Below are 19,623 nucleotides of genomic sequence, written 5' to 3'. Positions count from 1 at the left end.
TGAGAAGGATACTGTGATAATAGTTAAAGTCTACAGCACATACACATGAGCAAACTAACTTAATGGACTATCCCCACCCCAAATCCATGCAGTATGCTGTATTAAATGACAATGGAAAGGCTTGAATTCAAGAAAGAAGATGTGTGAAACAGTTTCTTTCTATAGAATTGTGCTATACAACTAACTGTATTCTATTGAGGAGGAAATTTAATGACTTACACTTGACATATCAACTGAACTGAATGAAATATTTGAGACAGTAAGCAACCCAACATTTTGAATACATCAAAGTACTTTTCATCAGTGTACAATTGGTAACATGTGGTTTGAAACTGATCTGGCTCAACAGAATATAGTTTACATAACATCAGCATTACCATCTTCCCTATCTACAAGAATGTTTGTTGTTTCTTTCATATCCTCTTTTTGGCCATTTGAGTGACAGAGTTGCAGTTAAAAGGTCAAGAAAGTGTTTCACAGAGACACAAACACAGAGAGGAAGACAGTAAGGATAGAACTTATTTTACCAGTGCTCCCGATAATTCTTACAAGCATCTCTGGGTCCTGATGTGTTTACCAGGCCACACTCCATCATATTTGAAAAGTTGTGGCTGTCAGGTCTTTCATTATCTATTGACTAGAAAAAGCAAAACATCATTTCCATTTTTAAGATATAAAGATCTGGAGAACTACTGGCTGATGAGCCTCAGGTCTGTTCCTGGAAAGATCATGGAGCAGATCCTTCTCAAAGAAGGCCCATGCATCACAAGGAGGTGATCTGAGACTGCACCCTTCAGAGGGAGTTGGAAAACTGGGCCCTTATGAATCTGATGATCAACAAGTCCAGTGCCAGGCATTGCACTTGGGTCAGAGCAATCCCAGGTATGTATACAGACTTGAAGAAGAACTTTGAGAGCAGCCCTACAGAGAAGGAAATGCTTCACTGAGAAGGTTACCATTTATATATACTTATAGTTTAGGGTGTGGAGCACAGAGCTTGCAGAATTAATAAAAAGTTCAACTATTACTAAGTGAAGTTAATGATTGAATAAGGGCAGGTCTGATTACAGATGATAATTGAGTGTTCAGTCCAAATCTATCTTCATCTACCCTGCGTTCTCTGAACAAAGATGTTGCTTTTTCTTGGGATAGCTTTTACTCTGGGGACTCTAATTCCTGGAACATTCGGCTTGAAACTGCAATATGATGGGTGAGTGTGAAGGGGGTTATGAATAACGGTGCATGTTCTAATATTCTCAAGAGCTGTGTAAAAATGACAATAGCAATTCTGAAATGAATATGTGGAGAGTGGGTTATTAATCCTTAAGTTTGTAAGATCTGGAAAGAAAAAAAAAAAGGTGAGAAATTAGGAAAGAGTGTGTAAATACAAGTATGTCAACAAAGACAACTGCAGGAGATGCAGAATGTCTCTGCAATACACCTCTCTACTTCCTTTTGCTGAAAATCATTTGGCTGATCCTCTTAAAAAAGTTTTTGGAAGGAACATTTGAAATCAGATGCTGTGGAAATATCATATCTGAGTACAAAATGGTTGAGCAAACTTAGAGCTAATAAAAGAGGCATGTGCTTGTGTGAAAAGATGGTGTTTCAAAAGCAGCTCAGATGCTGAAGCCTTTTTAGAAATCTAAAACAACAACAAGCTAATGAAACAGTCCAGTCAACACTCAAAGATGCTCACAAAGTGAGATCTTTGTTTTTTCTAATAGAAAAACGTTCTGGAAAAGCAGGCTACAATCTTTATTTTAGATAGACAAAAGTATAATTTTATATCACTCATTTCTTAGGAAGCAGAGTTGAAAATATTCAGCCTCCATTCCACATAGGATGATAGATAACACTCTGCCTTTACAGTGCATGTGAGTTGCAGGAGGGGCACAAAGCATGGAGGCCATCTACCCGCGTATAACTTTATAAATGGAATTTTCTAAAGTCAACAAAGAAAGTAGCCCTGTACTTAATACTTCTAGATTAGTTATATCCCTCTGGATAATATTTAATTACTCAGAGGCTGTCAATTTCACTTGGTGGAATTTGATGGATGCTAGATAATATAAGTGTTCATCTTTGTTTTTAATTGCTGCCCAGGTATGGGCCTGTTGCGTAGTTGCATAGGATTTAAAACCATGTTGAACAGAACAGTCAGTGTGACTTTGGGTTGGCAGTACCTGCACAAAGATGAAGCAACTGGTAAAGTCCAGCAAGGCCAACATTTTCATTGTCATTTGTTCTATGAACACCCTAGGAAACGTAGCTTGTACTAAGAACGACCCTTAAATTTGGTAAGAAAGCTTAACTGTAGCACTTAAAAAAACTGTTGTTCTTGCATAGTCCAATGGGATGACTTTGCACTTCTGCACTAAGAATCCCAGTCCACAATCATAAATGAGCGCGTGCTTTCTAATCTTAGTGTACTATTAAAAATGTTCTGTCTCCACACTGGCTATTGTAAAAGGTTTATCAGTAAATAAGAGCCAGCCATCTGGCAGCAATCTGACGGTCTGGCATTTTTTTCATTTGGTGTAATTAAGACATAATGTCAATGAGGATAGAAAGATATTACAGGATATTGTTTCTCTTCCTGACAAAGAGCAAAGCAAGCCCAGGCATTTAGAGAAAATAAACTCTGAACTACAGCTGAGATGTTTATTCTCCTAGCAAAGATGTTTATCCTCTATCTACAAGGTTCTACTGCAAAGGTATCACAGCTGTCACATCCAATTGTTAGCAGTGCAAACAGACATTTTGCCCCATAGATGAAGGTACTGTATGCTAGCAGCATTTCCTGAACCAGTAGTATATAGCTTGTTCTAACTATTAAGTTAAACGTCCATTTGTAAAGGAGATATTCTGAAGAGATGTAACAAAAATAAATAAATAAATAAATAAAATGCCCCCCCTACTCATCAGTTGATAATTCAAACGAATTGTAAATTCTATTTGTATGTATATTAAGCTGATAATTGAAAGCCTGCATATGGAAATACAAACAATAGCAGTTGCAGTTCAAATGATGGAAGTATATTATATTGATGATCATAATGATTGAGCATGCAAGGCTTCTGCAACAAAAGTTTCTGTCAAAAGCTTTAAAACATATGTATATAAATATATAAATATAATTTTTTTTGTACTTGACTTGTAAAGGCTCCAGAGACCAAAGTGACTGAAGACAATCATGAAAAAGTGGTTACTGGTTATGCACAAATAAGAGCGCTTCTGAGTAATGCAGTCAACAAAATCCACTCCTCATTACAACTATCACGTTTGCTACCTGGCCAGTGAGGGGGGGGGGAGGGGGAAATTACAAATGTTTTTTTCTTTTTTTTCCTCCCTTTCTTTCTTAAGAGAGCATACAGATTTGTTTCCTGTATTTCCAAACATTTTAATTTGCCCTTAAGCCTTCAGTAAACGAACATTTCATGAAGCCTAATGAAAATACATTCCCAAATACTGGATTTGAGTGTATTCTCTAGAAAAATAATGTGACTAACCTTGTAGTATATATATTCTTTGTTTTCTGCTATTTAAGTAAAATTATGTAATTCTGGAGACCACTCTATTCACTATTTGTGAAATAAATTGGCTGTTCTCAATGCAAGTATCACAGAATGACCCGGGTTGGAAGGGACCTCAAGGATCATGTAGTTCCAACCGCCCTGCCTAGCAGCTTGTGAAGTAGCTTGTGAACATCTCAGTCAATTAGCAATATGTGTGTATCGTGGCTATTTAACTTTTTTTGCATGCTAAAGCGGATCAGCAAAGCACAAAGCCTATTTAAAATAATTGAATGACATCTGAATAGGGTGTAAAAGCAACAAAAAAGTTTTTAATCAGTGATCTGGCTTTGGCCTATGTCCCACAAAGGTAGAAAAGAGCACCAGGCTAATGTAAGCTATTGGCTTCAATGAAGCCGATATGATGAATAAAGGAATGTCACTGGCAAGGAAGCAGAATTAACCTAACACCTCAGCAACAGAAAGCTCACTTCACATAGTCCTATTTGCAGCTAAAACATTCCAGGAATTCATCATTCAGACATACTTCTGTTAGAACACCGCCCAGCTGCATGCTCAGTCTTCCCATATAATAAAATATCTGCTTTTGATTCATGGGATTCATGGATACTTCAACAGATTCTGAAACTGATCTTGTTTCTCTCTTTAATTTCCAGGGATCAGGTTTTGCATATTGTGCCAGAAACACTACAGCAAGTCCAGCATCTCCAGCATCTTTGCAGCACTTTGCTGGTAAGTGCGAATAACAAGGTTTGCCAAATAAAGGGGGGGGGGTGGGGCATGGGAGAGGGCATGGCGGGGGGCATGATTTTGGCCTGTAAAACAGTTTTCCAAGTAAGTCTGGACAGGAATGAAAATGAAAAACTTGAAAAAGCTTTATCTAAGATTATTTCATAAAGTAGGGCTGAATTATCCTTTGACTTGATAAAGGAATTTAATGGGGAGAAACTAGTTCTCTTGCATGGCTCTCTGGAGGTGTTCCTTAGCAATGGTGTAGTATGCTCTATACAGACATGGCTTGAGGAGAATCACGAGAATAACTAGAAGAAAAAGCTATGCAACTACCCTGTTGTATTTTCTCACTCTGAAAACAGAGCTTGAACTGTGCATTTCTTTTTTCTCCTGTGCCCAGCTGGATATGTGGAAGCCCCTGCTGCCTGAAGATATCCGGGCTGGAGAAGACCTGCACATAAGGGTTCCAAATCCTCTGGTGCAGGAGGTGAAGGACAGCTTGGATCAGCGTATGATCTCTTACAAGTATGATCTCTCATTTTCTGATAGGAAAGGCTGACTCTAGCAATTTTCATTGCCACCCAAAAGGACCAAACCCACTCCAAAGAACAGTCAAGCAAATAATGATGATAGGACCTAATCTTTGTTCAGATGTCTCAGACTCATCTTGACCTGCCCAATGCACAGCTTTACAATCACATTCCCTTTCATCCTATTTATTCTTCCAACTAGCCTGGATTGTGAATTTGCCGCTGGGATCTGGGACAGCCCAATCTGTCATTCCTTGTCATTCCATGCTGTTGCCTCCTCAGTGGCAGAGTGGCTCTCAGATGCACAACTCTGTTCTCCTGTCTGAAGCCAAAGCTTGGTACAGCCACTAATGACAGCAGAATGCTTTCTCCCTGGAAAAGATGGATACTGGTCCCTCCCAGTTTTGAAGAGCTCAAAGGTTTACAACAGAGTTTCTGTAGCTCTCTATTTCCAGTCCCTGCATTTTGTTGCTTACTGGTTTAGAGAAGAGACATTTCAAAGGTATAGATTTAAGCACATTCTTTAACGCTGCTGTCTTCCTAACTGTTCCTCCTCTGCCTTCTGCCCTGGTGGGTGCAAATTTCCTGGCATAATCTAATGCAACAGAAATCCTAGCCTGGACCAAAGGTCCCAGTGGCAGGTCCTCACTACACACAGAATTGATATCAGTCACTTCTGCAAATGGCCTCCAGATACTTCACCACACCTGCCCAGCAACACTTTTCCTTCCAGCCACACTTAACAGCCACACTTTTCCTTCCAATAGAAAATCCAATTCAGATACAAAGAGTATTAGAAGGAAATAAGATCTATTCCTTACAGTTTCATTCTGAACTGACTTTTTCAAGTCCATATAAACCACCTTGTAGGAAATCAGAACTAATGACTAGCAGCCTATGGACACAGACATTGCTTTACCAGTGGAAAAGGTAAGCTAGTCACTTCAGAGTTGTTTAGGGTTAGAGCTGATCTTGATATCCTGACTAACAAATTGTTTTTAGTGTGATGCCCTGGTAACCAGGTAAGGAGAGATCAGAGGTGGCAGCCAGTAGGAATGATCTAGTATCAGGGTTTAGGTATTCAGGACCTAGATGACATTTTACAAGACAGTTAACTTCTTATTAATACCAAGGACCTTAATTTTCTAATTATTTCAGTTTAATCCAATAGAAATTAAATACTAAATCAAAGTTAGCATATTAATTTTGTTTGTGTGCTCTGGGAGTGGGGGTTGGAGCCAGAACCGTATTCACCTTGTGTAGAGTACTAAAGAAAATCAGTAAATGAAAAGTCAAGCAGAAATTTATCTGTGCCCTGCAGAGGGGGGGGTTCAATAAGGAATAAGGAATAACTATAGTTAAAGTTACAGTAACAAAGCAGGAAAACATTTTTCAAAAGGCAGTTGACGTGCAAGGAAGGTAACATGACAGTTAGATGAATAATGATTAAGTCACAAATGACAAATTGTAATCAGAAAATCAATACTTTGTGTCAGATACTGAGATTTTTGTTCTCCAGAGCTATGATAAGGTATTTCACATGTAGTTTCAGTTCATGGGAACTTGTGCTGCTAAATTTTACTCTGAAGTTTGGATGCAAACAAATATCAAGGCCCAGAGAGAAAGTAGGCTGTAGCCACACTAAAAGGGTATATTTGCAATTTACAGAATTGCTGGTTGATGTTTGTGTCAGCAGAATATCCTATTTGCACTTACAGTACCTGAAATCACATTTAGGCTACCCTTGCAATTCACAAGCATTTACAATAAGCACAATCTGTGCCTGAGTTACGAGGAGCTGTTCTCAGTGAGAAAGCGCAGTGTCTGATTCAAAGTCCTCTGAAGTTAAAGAAAAGGTTTTGTTGACTCCTTTGTTCAGGGAGTTAGCCCTATGCAACCCTCATTTCTGAATTAATTCATAGCTAAGAAATAAGAAAAGCTTTCTTAAAGTTTCTGCTATGATTTTTGCAAAACATAACAAGTACAAACATGAAGTTTTGCAGTGTGGAAATATACCTTCTATAGCACAAGGGAATAACTAATCTTACCATTTTCCACTTTCCCCACTGCCTTTCTCAAGTAACAGTATTTAATGGTTTGCCCACGAGAAGAATCAGTAGAGGAAAGGAAGATCTTTAACTCAATCTTAAAAAAATAAAATCTGCTAAAATTATTACTTTAATTATTTATAGAAATCCAACATGGAATTCTGTACTTTGAACATTCTCTTACACAAAGGTAACCATTTTGCTATTGGTGATGACTTTGCCAGACAGCCCACAACATAAAGGTCTAAATCATTTTATTTACTAACATAACACAGTGCACATGCCACGATAGCTCTCCAGTAATTGTTAGCAATTACTTGCCTTTTTTCTCCTTTTTGTTTTTTTAAATCTCCCCCTTCTGCCTCCCCTCAGAATCCTAATACATGATGTGCAGGAACTTGTGGATCAGAGCACACCGGAAGAGACAAGCAGCCACAAGCAGGTTCCAGAAAGTTACAACTACACCCAATATCATCCAATGAAAGAGGTAAAGAAAGAACTAAGTCAGTTTGTTCTCTCTGTTGCTATTTCATATATACAAGGAAAAAAACTCTGCTTGCTGAAAGCTCTACTGAAGTCACCAAAGCTGTTAATGGCTTTAAAAGACTTTCCTGAAGCACCAACTTCAGCACTTTGTCTAGAATCCTGGCATGGCTGAATTGATCATTAGCCATTGATTTTGATCAGTTCCATACTGACCAACACCTAAATGCTGGGCATGAAGCAACTATGTTATTTTACCAATAATATTCTGGGATTCACTTGGTTGATTTCCTACATTTTTACCTTATTACGGCTATCATAATCTTCAGTACTTATTCATTTAAGCCCCAGAATATTTGGTGATGAACCAAATGTGCAATGAACATTTGCCTCTGGCATCCCAGGGAAGAAGAGAAGACAGAACAGCATCACGTGGGTAAAGGTGGACAAAGGAGAGATTAGTGTCATCCTTTATTCTAGCTTTTTGATAAAAGCAAGAGAGCAGAATAAGCCCTCATTAATACATTCTCAGGGCTACTGATTGAACTACCACAAGGCTCCTTCTCAACTAACACATGGATAATATTTTAATACTGAAAACACTGTAATGCTGTTTTGGAGATTTGATGGTCTTGTTCCATATTCGGTGAAGACAAGAGAAAGACACCTGATGAATCTCACTCAACCTGCCCATTACATCATGATCAGTGTCGTACTGCAGTGAACACCCAAGTGTGTGGGAGCGGCATGTTTTTGCTTACTGGCAAATAAAACTCCTCCTGTGAGAGCCAAGTGATAAAACAGTTGGATATCACAGCTTAACTCCAAGGAAAATGTAGTTTGCCTAAGCAAAAGAAAACACTTGATTCTGCAAATGGAGGTGGGTTAAAAATCCCTGAAAATCCCTTTTCCTACACAAGTTCTCTGTGACTATTTCAGATTTATACATGGATGGCTCAGATCCAGCAGAACAACAGTGAGTTGGTGACTCAGCATTACCTGGGGGAGACAGTTGAGAATCAAACAATCTATTACCTGCAGGTAAGAGAGGAATTATACTAAGATAAATAAAATGTAGCTTTACATAAGTATAGAAGTACATGGAGAAGACGGGATTCAGATCATCCTTAAGATAGTCCAAATATCAGTTCACTGAAATAGGAGATGGTTTTACTTCTCTGCAGTGGAGCAATCTTTCCAAACATTCATATATACCACCACTGTAGCACTGTTATTTCTCTCTTGTACTGAAAAGAATCAATTTAACAGGAATCTTATGTAGAAATAGAAATCAGGCTAAAAATAACTTGAAAACAGCTATGTGTGAGGATCAAGTGTTTTGTTTTACTGCTTTTACCACTCGTGTAGCACATAATATTTTGTCCAAAATTATGCCATGGTACTTCCAGTGGAAATATCCAGCAAAAACTGTGATCTTAATAACTGGATGTTATTTTCTAATAAGCTCCTATTTCTGAGCAAAATTTGATTCCTTACATTCTTGTAATTCCCCTTCTAAATAAAGAATCTCGGTGTAAGAACAATAAGTCCTGTGAGTGACTAAAGTAAATGAAGAAGAGACTTATATTGAAACATCTACACCACACTCTTCAAGACTCTTACTCCGAGATACTTAAGATATAGGGTTATTAGGAAAGAGAGCTTGTCATAATGATGTCTGTAATAATAATTGCCTTAGATAACTTAACAAGACATCAAGGAACTTTTTTTTTTTTCCTATATTAGGCTAGATTATTTTATTTTAATATAAGTTTTCCAAGTGACTGTTTTTACACTCTCTCAGATCAGTCAACCATCAGATAAAACCAAAAAGATTATTTGGATGGACTGTGGGATTCATGCAAGAGAGTGGATCTCCCCTGCTTTCTGCCAGTGGTTTGTGAAAGAAGTCAGTCCTGTCTTTACACTTAAATAATAATAAAAACCACCATGGATTGTTACGGATATGTTAGTTCTTCCTCTACAGTGATCCAAAGCATTATTCTTTTTCTGCTTAGGTATGATTTTCAGCATTTCTAATTGTACAAAATCCTGTTGAGATCAAAGTTCAAACCACAGTTTGAAATGAGATATAGAACAACATCTGTTAGTGTACCATTTCCTTCATCTGAACTGATTCCAAAGCCACCAAACAAGTCAACAATCTCACCATTTTCTACAGTGACTTTTGGATCTAGTCTCTCTGCATCACAAAGTCACAGGCCTCCTGGAATTAAAAACAGCCCTAAAATGTGGCATAGCAATGCTCCACATATACTAAAGGTGTCTAGCTCACAATGCCTATCATACAGCTTTAATTCCTGCAAGACCATATCCATATAAAATGCATGTACACAATACAACTAGGGATCCTGTAGGGTACCATAGTGATATCCAAGTGTGAGAGGTTCTCTCAAGATAGTTCTGAACTAGCTCTTACCTCTATATTCTTTGTCTGATCTTTCACTTTTTTTTCCCTTCTCCATTCCAGATTCTGCAAAATTATGAATCTGACCCAAAGATAAAGAAGTTTCTAGAGAATTTGGACCTCTACATCCTGCCAGTCCTCAACATTGATGGTTATATCTATTCCTGGGAAACTGTAAGTAGTAAAAATCCAAAACTGGTTTGAAATTTAGATGTGCACAATGTGTTTAATTTTAGATACAGTCACAGCAATTATATTTAAACAAAGAGAACAGTGACAGGATCATTACACAAATCCTCTCACTGCAGAAGTTTTGTTTCTTCTGGTTAAAGCAGCAGTCACTTGAGATCATAGGACTAAAAATGCCTAGCAGATGTCAAGAGCATTGGGAAGATGGAAAGTCAAAACCATAAGATCCACTGCTTTTGGGGTTCTGGGAATTGACTCATTTCCCTGCTAACAGCTTGTGGCTTGGAAAACAGAGCGAAGCATGTCTGGAGGGCTCAGCTGTGCTTTGCAAAATACTTCAACTAACAGATGAATCTAAGCACCTTTGCAGCATGGGGCAGGAGGAGAGTTGGTCAGATATCAGGAAATCTGGTTCTGAAATACAGGTATTCTCCTAAATCTTCATTTTCTTGTAATGAGAATAATGAAAAAACACTGATCTCTCACCATGCTTCCAAGTACTTGAACACAGGATAAATATCTTTTAACACAGGACCTCAGTGTGGCCAAAAAGGTTCAGCCTACTGCCATGTGGGCCCTGCCACCTCCTGCTTGCTTCCCAGCATGGTTTGGAGCAATGGAGCCTGCCAAACTCTATACTTGGATACACTAGTAATTCAGACAGGAGGCTCAGACAGACAGTGCAGGGAGTTCTGCAGGGAACCAGGTGTAGCACTGAGTACAAGTATAACAGAGAAGCAAAGAGCAGCAAGATTAGATGACCAAAAAGCATTTATCTTTCACATCTGAACCAAATGTAAGTTCTACTATCACCTCTTGGACACAGGCATATTCATATCTCTCTTAAAAGAGCAACACTCTGTAGGAACAGTTCAGTGCTACAGAAATTGCAAGTATGTTTGTTTTTGGAAAAGCCTCAGGAAGCTCATTTCAAGATGCATAAAGGTTTGTGGAAGATCTCCGTGTGGCTGTAGGAAATAAGTTTTCCACAGCGAGTAGAACATTTCATCATCCTTGGACAGAGTCCTCTGCAATGTTAAGAATTACTCAAAAAACGCAGAGGTACAAAACAAATGTGTCTGAACAGTATACTGTCATTAGTCCCTTTGGATTATTGAGTTAATACTTAGTTTATTTCTGTTTAGGAACGTTTGTGGAGGAAAAATCGTTCTCCACACATGAATGGTACCTGCTACGGGACAGATCTGAACCGAAACTTTAATTCCTCCTGGGGCAGTAAGTTCCAAGTATTTCAAGTCAGCTACATAAATGTAAAGCAAGATAAATAGATAGTCTCTGAAATAAGGTGAAGTCCAGTACAACAAAAATACTCATCTCTTTTTTCCAACAAGATTTATATTAAAGTAAAAACCTGGTTTGTAAAAACACTGTCATCAAATTTTAACTGGCATCTCCTTTTGCAAGCAGAAGATCACTGCTTATATAACTGTACCTCTAATTCACTGCAGGTGAAAGCACCACCAGTGTTAGCAACCAGGCAGCTAACAGCCACTATTTGTCCAGTCTGGAAGTGTGCACAAGATATTTCACATGTTCCAAAATATGTTTGCTATCAAGAGAGAAAGTGGTTACACTTCCCCACCCCATAGCTCCCTGCCCACATCCACTTTAACACTCTAAGGTAAACTTCCCTTTGTACTGGAGTTTATATGCCTCTAATCTGGTCCACTTTCTATATTCCTCTCCAGCTGTTGGTGCTTCTTATAACTGCAGCAGTGAAATCTTCTGTGGGACTGGACCAGAATCAGAACCTGAGACAAAAGCTGTGGTCCAGCTTATCGAAAGGAAGAAGAGTGACATTTTGTGCTTCTTAACAATTCATTCCTATGGACAGTACATCCTCACTCCATATGGTTCCACAACTGAACCTCCAAGTAACAATGAAGAACTGGTAGGGCAAACCATTTTCTACACTAGTAGAAGAACTAGTACAGGCAGTTGCATACAGCAAAACACTATTTGCACTGTTGCATTTTCTTTAAAGAAAACTTCATTTGAGTAATAACTGAGGGTTTCAGCATGCTCATTTACCTTGTGTAGGGTTCTGCTCTTTTTGTCTTTTTTGGCTGCCTTTTGTATGTGTGGTACCAGCAAAGTCTCTTAGGCTCAGAATGAATACAATGAATTCTAATCCATCATCTTAAACTCAGAAAAATTGTTACAGATAGTGTTACCCCCGTGCAAGGTAAGTAAAGAACATCAGCTTCTGCTTGCAGTCAAGTTCTGTGTGCAAGAATGCGTTTGTATTTTAGGATGCTGGTAGATTATGTGCACATGTGCCCAGAAGGGATACCCCAAATGCATCCAAGAGAAAGGGAGCAGAATAGGCACCTACTTTTTGATCACTTTCCTGCCTCAATTTCTGAGTGTTTTAAGTTCAATAAAATTAGTATTAACAAATATTCCTGTAGCTATTTGCACTAGCTAAGAGCAGGAGGAACTTGGACTCAAACTTCATAAGAGAGACTAAACAAGTCATTCAGTCCATCTATGGTTTAGTTTTCAAGGATGGTGAGACAGCCTGTGGCAATAGAAGTGGAAAGTCATGACTGCTGCAAGCAGCATCCATATGCTATGTGGCATAGATTCTAGTTCTCCAAAATACAGTTCTCCTGCACTGGAGTAAAATCACCTTCCCCACTTTACAGGTGTCATCTTATTTCGAATGAAATCTATGTTTTTTTAAAAAAAAAAATCTCACCTAAGAAACGCATTTGTAAAGGGTTTCTTTAATATCTTGAACTAATACTAATAAAAACTGAAGCTGATTATTTGTAAACTTGGAGCTAGAAAAATATCAACAGGCAATAATTGCCATATTTACTGGTATCGGAGAAAACACTGTTCATGTATTTTCACTTTCCAGATGCATGTTGCACAGACAGCAGCAGCTGCTCTGGCAGAAAAGTATGGGACCAGTTATCAAGTAGGATCAACCTCTTTGATTTTATGTAAGTTTGTTTTTCCCTTTGATTGCTCTGTTTTTCAAAGAGAGTCACTCTTGTGTCACAGGCATCACTAAGTGCTGTTTTGCTGAGTTTCCTCTTTGAGTAATATTTAATGGGTTGGTTCGGTGAAATCACGAAGGAGCAGTCATTTGAATACAAGATAACACTGTGCGTTAAAGTTGACTGCAGGAAGGAAGGAAGCATTGATCAGAAGCCAGATCTTACATGAATTCCTCACAGATGCATCACAAGGGACAGAAAGAGATTGGTGATAGATCATTCTGACCCTGCTGAAGTCAGCAGCAGAACTCCTATTTGTCTTCACTGGAGTCAAGCAAAAATTAAAATCCCAATCAGGTCTACACTCACTCCACCAGATATTAGCACATTGCAGCTGCTTGCAGTTCTGTGTAGAATGCATTGGCTTCAGCCTCATTACAACAATAGAATAGACATTATGAAGGCACTTTCAGAGATGATATTAGCTGACACTATTAACACAAAGGACACAAGGGCCCTGAGAAAAGATATATATATATAAGATATATATATATATATAGATATATATATAAGATATATATATATCTATATATATATATCTTTTCACCGAAACAGCAGCAAGTAGCTGCCTCCTGTGCCCACATTTTGCTTATTCACAATGTCTGTCTATGGCAGTCCCCTAGTCACAAAAATCACCTTCTGTATGAGCAACATGGTGTAAACATATTGTAACTTGTCCATTCCTAAGTCTGCATTTTGCCAGGGTTTCTACTTATGATGGATGAGTAAGACAAAAGATCCACGAGGCAAATGAACAATGATAGCCAAAAGCAAAATTATTAATATATATATATATATATGTCTATATATATAGACATATAAGTGCCAGATAGTGCCAATGCAGGAAAGGAAGCAATAGATCAGAAGAATGGCCAGTTCACCCTGTATCCAACACTAACCACAGCAAAATGCTATAAACACAGAATCCATGGAATTCATCTCTTGTTATTTTACAATATCATCTTACGGAAAACTACTTCACTCAGGAAACTTCATGCAAGACTTTTAGGATAATTAAGAATATCATCACCTAGAAACACTGCTCTCCATGTCACAGTGATGTATGATTACTGCTTACTTCAGGGATTCCAGCGTAACCTTGCATTAACTAGAACAAGAAGTATTTTCAAAGAATGGTGCTTAATACTTACATCTCCCTTCTGTTTTTAAATTCACAGACAGTAACTCAGGCTCCTCACGGGACTGGGCTCACATGATTGGCATTCCTTTCTCTTATACATTTGAGCTGCGAGACAAGGGTACTTATGGATTTGTTTTACCTCCCGACCAGATTCAACCCACATGTGAAGAAACTATGTTGGCTGTGACAACTATTATAGACTATGTTGATCAGAAGTACTTCCCAGGTGGGGCTATGATGCTGACCTCAGGTACCCTGGGCCTGAGCCTTTGCCTGACTACTGTACTTATGTTGACTGTTCCTTAAAAACACCTTAGAAAACCCAGCAAGTCATAATATCCCTTTGAAATTATGAAAGTACATCAGCAGAACTAAATGTCAAGTATCTCAATAAAAGCTCATCCCACAAAAATACAAGCATCCACTTGTGTTTTTAATAGCTTTAGGGAAGGAGGACAGGATGAAAAGCTGTGGCAATTTCCCAAGATTCATTTGCTAGCTCTACAAGAAGTCAGCCTGAATATACACAGAAACAGAGCATCGTTTCTTTTTAGTTCTTGAACATGTGTTCAGGGGCCCACTTGGACATATATGATCCTTCTGGCAGCCACAGTCCTGCCCTATCCAGTTCTCCCCACCTCCTGATCCTGCTGACATTACCAGGATGCCTGTGAGCCTTAAATATCTCCAGTTCTCACTACAGAAAATTGGACAGCTTCTTTGACACTCTTTCCTTCATTAAACTCGCACATCAGGACTTAGCAAAAAATACAGTCTTAGAAGGCAGAGAACAATTGTAATCAGGCAGCCATCAAGAGCAGCCAGAAACAAGCAGAAGAGTTGAGGTGGCATGTAGAGAAAGATGAGACATGACCCTATCACTTAGAGCCAGTCAAATGAGACAGAAACTGCCCATTTACTTCACGAATACAAAGCAGAAAGGAAGAGAAAGATGAAGATAAGGTGTTATTTCTACATCACAGAACAGATTAGAGAGTGATTAATTTGCAACCTCAACTACTGGAAGCTCAATAAAGCTCTAGAGAACAGGAACCATTGTAGCCAGTCAGACTGGGAACCAACAACATCTTGAACTGCTTGAAAGGAAATGAGGAATGAGCTTCTTTACTGCAACAGCCAATTGCAGATGGTACAGGGCATATTCTAAACTTAGCTTGTCTGTTTTTGAAACTAGGAGCTCTACATCACCAGAATACATTCACAAATAAAATTACCTGCGATAGCCAAGCCTTATTTGGATAGAAAATGAAGAGTTCAGAAAAAATAGATACAAAGTTCTGAATATTTACTTAAGCAAATTTCAAGTTCCTATGTGAAGACTCAAAGTGCACTGATTAGAGATTTTCAGCAAAATCTTCCCAACTTTGGGTCAGATAGTGCCTTGTTCGTATATTTGTTTTTTTAAATGACTACTTGAAAGCTAGTGTTGGCAAATATACATCAGAAGCTTCTGATACAAAAGTCACAGTTAAACAACATGGAGAGGACTGTAATATCACTGACCTCAACCTATAATACGCAGAGACTATGACTGGACTAAAATCTCATTCACAGTATGCAGCATAACCTAGAACATTCTTTCCTCCAATTCCCTTTCAGTGCCAGCAAGAGAAGTATCCCTAACACTTAGCCACAATACCCTTAAAAATATGAAAAACAAAACTTTGCAATCATTTTTTCCAAAACACAACTGGAATTTTTTCCTTTGGATGTTCAATTGTCAAATCTTTGCTCCTGTCGTTGTCCATAGATTATTACCAATCAGTGTAGCTAAATCTGTCCAGCTCCTGCAGGTTCCCGAGAGTATAGTCCTTCCAGACCAAGCACTCATTTACAGTAAGACCCGTCTGTTACTGAGTACTGTAACAGGTGTCACTAATTAGCACTTCCCCCCCCACAGGAGCATCAGTCCCCAGACTTATGTTTAATTTAGGATGTGACTTGTAAGCCTTTACATTTATGTTTTTATATTGTGTCTTTCAAACTGTAAGGAAGAAGACAAACCCATCTGGTCCATCACTACATGCTGTCAGCACCAGCAGGCGAGGCCCTCTAGGGACCAATGCTCACACATTTACCTTGACAAAGCCAACCCAAGCTTGGGCTGCCACCAAGCACTTCCCAGAACTAGCCCATGACTTCACTGGAACAAAACCACTGCTAGCCAAGGCCACATTACTGCTTTCAGAGACTTGGCATAGCCTGAACTCCTCAAGATAAAGGAAGGGAACTAGCTTTGCTCATCCTGGGTATTTTTTGATAGAACTGTTTGTAGCTGTAAGATGCAATCAAAAGCATCCCAAGGTTAATTAGCAGATCTCTGTGGATTGGTTTAGTCCCTCATTAGCTCCACTTGTTGGAATAGCCACTAGCAGGTGGGAAAAGATATGTCTGTACATGACATCCAGGCAGGGGCTGAAGGGATTCCCAGCTCTCAAGAACTTTCTCCAGAAGGAAAGAGATAAGCTTTATCAGAAAAAAATAATAAGGATAAAAAAAATTATATATATTTAAATAATATTGTTAATAACCGTTAATAATAATTGTTATCTAGAAGGATGCCTGTTACTGCCAACACATTGATCATCCCTGAGCATACAGCTCCTTGGATCTGTCAGCAATGACTCATTTTGTGTAGTAAAACCACAAAAAGTGTGGAAGTAAACCTTGCCTTCACTGTCACTGCAACACAGATATACCACAATGAGTACTTAGTCCCCTTCTAGGAACCACTGTTGCACAACCAAGTTACAATCACTAGAAGGCCAAGGCTGCAGCAAGTTGGTCTTCATAAGCATTACATGGACTCTATATTTCACACACCCTCCCAGTTTGCTGACAACTCTGTGCACCTTTTGTGCTTGTATAAGGGCAATGTGTATAGGCTGACAAACAACTGCTGAGAGAGTATATTGTCAATCACATTTTGCAAATAAAAGCTTCAAAGAAAAGCAAACTATGAATGACTCTATTGAAACTCCTCATAAATGAATACACTAGAACTTATACAAAACTGATTATTTTATTAATTTTTACTTCTCCCTAGTAAAGACCCATGACCCTTCTCTTTCCCCCTCGTAGTTAAACACCCAGCTCATGCTTTTTGTACTGGTACAATTGCTATTGAGAAGGATTAATTACTTTTGGTCATTCCGGTTAATGAATAAAAACAAGGACATCCTAGTTTTGAGTAACAATGTTCTATATTATCCTTATTAATATTTCTTCCTTAATATAGAAATAAGGATTTATGAAAGGGCCATCAGTGATCTCATTCAATTTCAGGCAAGGAGCTCCTCTCTGTTGATTTCTCCTAAATGCTATGTTAATTTGATACAGTCCTCAGGCTCCTAACAAGTTAGCAACACTGTCCTCATTAAGAAAAGATGTCACTAGGGAACTATACTATTAAATGAAAGCATGTAGCCTCATTTCTTAGCGCTTCACATAATGAAAGATCAAAAACCTGCAGTTTTGAAGGGAGTGTGAAAACACCTCTTTCTTGGGGTGTGGTGGGAAAAACAGTTATTTCCTGGTTGTTACTTCCTGAGAAACTGCTTACGTGCCTTAAGTCTGCTCAGATGCTATTCTTTGGTGCAAGTTCTATTCCAAGTGAAAAACAGTCTAGGTCTAAACAAAGCTCTCAGACTTGGGAGTATACAGCAGGTCCACACTGGAAACAATCTTAGCTGGTACAGACTTGCTCAGAAACACAGAAAAAAAGCCATGTTTTCCAGGCATTATTGTATATGGGAATGTACCATATTCAAGAACAGAAGACTTTACTATTTGTGTCTTCCAATACCATTTGTGTCTTCCAATTGTCCTGGAACTAATCTTGGGTTCTCTCCAACTACAACCTATTAGTATTCATAGTCCCAATACTTTGTCTCATTCCCTGTCCCATTTCTTATTTATTATTATCTAGATCTTGGTTTTCTTAACCAGATGAAGTTTTCAGCTAAACCATACACACACACACACACAAAAAAAAAAACAAACACAGCACAGTCCCTTACTTTGATGACAAGCCTTGCACATGACTTCCTTCTACATAAATGGCTGACCAAAGCTACCTCCCCCTCTTTGCTTGGCACTAAGCTGGAAGGCAATGAAATAAAGATAAGGTAATAAAGAAAAAATAATTCTAAGGTTTAAAAAATGAGGTATTATAATTAGCAAAACTGATGAAAATATTTTTAAAATACATTTTGTATTTCCTGTATCTTCCTTCCAAGGAATCTGGATGATCCTTGTTGGTATAAAATATAAAAGAATAATTTGATCACAACTCATCATCAATTGCATCTACCTGCCCAATCACACAGTATCTGCCTATGAACACAGTAGACATGCATGAAACCAACTTCTGGAAGCTGGCAAGAAGTCTGGTTTTGCTACATTACCCGTAGCAAGCAAGAAGAACAAATTTAGCATCATGCTTTCAGCTTTTAGTTCTCCTCTGTGTATTGAACACATCACAGTCACCCCCTGTTGTGGGAGAAGGCCTCAAATGAAGGCAATACAAGGAGGAGAGTGGATTAAGATCGCATAGCACTGACCACAGTTGAAAATGCCCAGATGAGAGGGAACATTTGAAAAATGATGGAAATCTATTGTGCTCTCAAAGGCTTCAGTAGGGGAGAAAGAAGGAGTGAGTAGGTCACAGATGGATAAACTTTGTCATTCCTAGCTTTAGTTTCTTTTGCACAAGCCTTGGAAAGCAACAGACCCTGCCTTGAAAATACAGACTCTCCCTGTTGTTAAATACCCATACAGCTTTACTTGGGGGAGAACTGAGGAGGAAAATGATTACTAATGCAAGTTATTTAGTTCTGATTAGTGAGGCACAGAGCAGGAGAAGTAAAAACAGAGAGGAAGATCTGGAGTAGAAGCAGCACTAAGAAACACACATGTAGGCAGCATACTCTCTGATAATTAGATGTAAAAGTCTATTCTCCTAGGTCACATAAAACACAAGTTTCTTCCCTAGGACCACAGTACAGGTGTTTTATCAGTTACTGATAGAACCAGGGTAGGACAGTTGCTACAATCAATTGATGTCAGCAAAAGGTTCCCTATCCACTGCTGTCATGTAACAAAAAGAGTCCCTGTCACATTCCTAGTTTCTAATCACAAAACAGAGAAATGAGTCAATAGCAAAGGCTGGTTTACTCCAAATCCTCACTTCAGTCACTGTTCCAGTATATTCCTTAGATTCCCATGTTGCAATTGTTTCCCCAGGCTAGCTCAGCTAGATACAATACAAAAGGGCTTTACCTTCTACTTGAAAAAATAATCTTGTTTGGAATAAACAAAATCCTTGTGGTCAAACACAGGTGATTCTGGAGCTCTTCCTGAATTTGCTTCACGAGTCACCCATGACATTGACCCAAACCAACTAGGGTTACTTTGAAAACACAGAAATCATTACCTAGAGAAAGAAGAGTTCACTAGAAAATACTACATAAGAATCATTCTTAGGG

General features: G+C 38.5%; 1 protein-coding gene across 1 annotated transcript; it reads left to right on the top strand.

Moving 5' to 3' along the window:
• Nucleotides 1-1,102: 1,102 nt before the first annotated feature.
• CPO (carboxypeptidase O) lies at nt 1,103-14,529 on the top strand. The gene is made up of 11 exons (XM_015868216.2): nt 1,103-1,210; nt 4,193-4,268; nt 4,669-4,793; nt 7,219-7,333; nt 8,269-8,370; nt 9,134-9,238; nt 9,821-9,931; nt 11,092-11,182; nt 11,656-11,858; nt 12,834-12,918; nt 14,154-14,529. Exons 1-11 carry the CDS (start codon nt 1,131-1,133, stop codon nt 14,420-14,422), a joined length of 1,362 nt encoding a protein of 453 aa, XP_015723702.1. The 5' UTR covers nt 1,103-1,130; the 3' UTR covers nt 14,423-14,529.
• The last annotated feature ends 5,094 nt before the right edge of the window (nt 14,530-19,623 follow it).

This window comes from Coturnix japonica, chromosome 7, assembly GCF_001577835.2.
Source record: "Coturnix japonica isolate 7356 chromosome 7, Coturnix japonica 2.1, whole genome shotgun sequence".
Taxonomy (NCBI): Eukaryota; Metazoa; Chordata; class Aves; order Galliformes; family Phasianidae; genus Coturnix; species Coturnix japonica.
The sequence above is the reverse complement of the archived record's forward strand: the minus strand, read 5'-3'. Positions and strand labels throughout refer to the sequence as shown.